We start from the raw sequence: 3,015 nt of genomic DNA, 5'->3' as shown, positions 1-3,015 counted from the left end.
AACAATTTTATAAATAAATTTAATATTAATATTAATTTAATTAAAAATAAATTTAATATTAATATAATTGTTAATATTAGTCATATATATATCAAGAAAAGATATCACAAATATATTAGCAATTAGAACATTTATTTAAATAAATTAAATAGATAATTAATAGATAAAATTAAGATAAATATATATTTATATATTTAACATTATAAAAAAATATAATTTATGTAAAAATTTTTACTATTTGAAAATAATATATATTTATAAAAATTATCTTATATCGTAAGATATTTTACATAAAAAAAATATTTCGAAAAAATTACCTGATAAATTATAATTGTTGAGATAAATATAGTTACTTTTGCAACTTCCAGGATTATTTGTTAAAAATTTGTTAAAAATTGTTAGAAAACTACACCCATATATTATAAACCAATATATATTGATAAGATTATTTGTAAAATTAATATATTATCTCACTAATTGACTTTGTCTAATCATATTATATACACAAAAAATATATAAAAAAGAAATTCCCTACATCTTTAATTTTTTTATAGAATTTTTTTTTTTTAATTTTATTTATGATAAATGAAAAAAATAAAAAATAATTGATTATATAGCTATATTTATGTACAATATGTACATAAATATAGTTATATCATCAATATAAAATTTCTTAAGATATCAGCAAATATAAATAATGATAATAATAAATATATTTTTATATATATATATATATTATATATATATGTAATACCGTTTTTTTCTATTTAGTAAGTTTTAATATTTGTGAAAATAAATATTCAAATTCATTAAAAAAAAATAGTATTGTTGACTGAACTACGATATTCAGAAAAATATAAGAAGCCTCTTTATTTATAATTGGAATTTATTTTCTGGTTAAAAAAATTTTCTGGTTAGTAAAGATTGTATATTTATTTTCGTAATGATTTCACGAAAAAATAAGTTTTCCATAGGATTAAAATTAAATATTCATTTTTGAAATAAAGATCCTAAAGAGGTTAAAACATCAATAAATATTTCGAAATCTTAAAAAGATTTGATACAAGATAATTATGAATTAATGAATATTATGAATTTTGATATTAAATTTTATTTGAGATATTAACATTTTCTCATTAATTTTATAATTCATAATTTTATAATTTTATAATTTTCTCATAATTATATCTATAATAATTAATTTTATAATTATTCAATATCAATAATATCATTTTTAGACAAAATATGTTATACATTTTTATTCTATGTTCGTTTTGCATCATAAATTGGTTACAAAAACAATCTGATTGGTTGATTCCAATAGATCTGACTTTTAGTACGTATGTTAATTGAAAATGTCATATTAATCATTTTTTATCTTTAATGATAGATAAAACATTAAGATAAGTTTCAATAATATTAATATTTAAGTTATTTAATAAATATTTTCAGAGAATATATCAATGATAATAATAAAAATTCAATTAAAAATTCATTTATTTCTTAATTCTAATAAAATAAAATTTAATAACTTTTTTATATTATTATATTTTGAATAATTTTTTTTTAAATTTATAAAATATTTTTTATTAATTTCAATGAAAAATATTTTTAAGATATTTTTGTGTTTTTTAAAAATAATCAATATAAATACACATCTAATTTTATAATAATTTCAATTTATCAGCATATAAGCATATTATACAAGATTAATGTAATATAATAAAAATAAATTGTTTTTATGCCTTCTCGAAATATTCACGATGAATATCTATACCGCGAAATGCTCTATTCTTGTCGCAACATTTTTCATGACCGGGATGTTTTTGACAAAGATCACAACCACACACTGGTTCACGTGGTACTTGTGGACCGCATTTAGGTGGACAAGGAGGTGGTGGCTTTGGTTTTTCTTCACAACAACATGCTCTACAAGGATCCTATAATTTTTTTTATAAATTTCATGTTTTTATATTCAAAAATTTTAATCTAAAAATTAATAAATGAAAAAAAAATGATTTAAAAAATATAATACAAAAATGTAAGATGATTGATCACACAAAGATGATTGATATAAAAGTAAATATAAATTATTAAAAATACCTGCATTTTAATATAACAACAAGATTTAATTGGAGAACAGAAATCAGTAGGACTTTTATATTCGAATTTCTTTGTGGAATCAAATTTTTTATCTTCGTCGGACGGTTTTAAATCATTTTTGGATTCTTCTTCGATTTTTTTCTTTTTCATATAAGGAGGACATGCAGATTTCTTTTGTGAAGAAATCCAAATAATTCCAGTATTTACTAATTAAATAATAAATTATCTAAGAAAAAAACTAATTTATAAAAATTCTAAAGAATTTACATTAAAAATATAAATTACTTACGAACTTTATTCCATACACTTTTGCATGAATTTTCATCAGTCATAATTTTTTATTTTTAAACTAGTATTGTTTTCAAAATATTTTATTATTTTCGAAGTAATTATTTTAATACTTTATAAATTTTAATAATTTATTTTTTAATGGACAACCAAAATTAGGAATTATTTCATGATTGATATAAAAGAATTTATTCGATCTTCAATCTTTTCTCGATGTTTTCTTGTATGAATTTTTTAAATACTTGATATTTATCTTTTTATTTCTTAAATATTTTAAATAACTAAATGTCAAAACAACACATTTTTTATAAATTACAATAATTTAAATATTTAAATTTTAATTAATTAATAATTTGAAAACATATATTGTATAATATATTATATAAATATAATACAGAGGTCAGGAGAGTACTTCCTTTATTCCTTCTATTGTTCAAAGATACGCGATTCTATATGATTTTTATGATGTAACATTTTTGGCCCATTTTCATGAATATGTTAAATTTGTGGAAATCAACCAATCAAATTTAGATTCTTTTCATTTGTCAGCTTACGAAATTAATTATAAGTTCATTTTATGATTTATTTTATAATTTTAAATTTACAATTACAATATTATTTTTT

General features: G+C 17.6%; 1 protein-coding gene across 1 annotated transcript; it reads right to left on the bottom strand.

The window, feature by feature from the left end:
- Positions 1 to 1,662: 1,662 nt before the first annotated feature.
- On the bottom strand, positions 1,663 to 2,611 carry LOC102671638. Its single transcript, XM_006624326.2, has 3 exons — positions 2,393 to 2,611; positions 2,104 to 2,309; positions 1,663 to 1,940 (listed from the first exon to the last, which is right to left on the bottom strand). Exons 1-3 carry the CDS (start codon positions 2,433 to 2,435, stop codon positions 1,740 to 1,742), a joined length of 450 nt encoding a protein of 149 aa, XP_006624389.1. The 5' UTR covers positions 2,436 to 2,611; the 3' UTR covers positions 1,663 to 1,739.
- Positions 2,612 to 3,015: the final 404 nt, after the last annotated feature.

Source organism: Apis dorsata, unplaced genomic scaffold (assembly GCF_000469605.1).
Source record: "Apis dorsata unplaced genomic scaffold, Apis dorsata 1.3 scaffold_1036, whole genome shotgun sequence".
Lineage (NCBI taxonomy): Eukaryota > Metazoa > Arthropoda > Insecta > Hymenoptera > Apidae > Apis > Apis dorsata.
This window is presented reverse-complemented; position numbering and strand designations above follow the sequence as displayed.

Excerpts from the sequence above, each read along its gene's own strand:
- LOC102671638 (XM_006624326.2), bottom strand. The coding sequence starts at position 2,435 with ATGACTGATGAAAATTCATGCAAAAGTGTATGGAATAAAGTTC. Across the intron at positions 2,310-2,392 it reads AAGTGTATGGAATAAAGTTC|TAAATACTGGAATTATTTGG; the intron begins GTAAGTAATTTA and ends TTATTTAATTAG. Across the intron at positions 1,941-2,103 it reads GTTGTTATATTAAAATGCAG|GATCCTTGTAGAGCATGTTG; the intron begins GTATTTTTAATA and ends AAAAAATTATAG.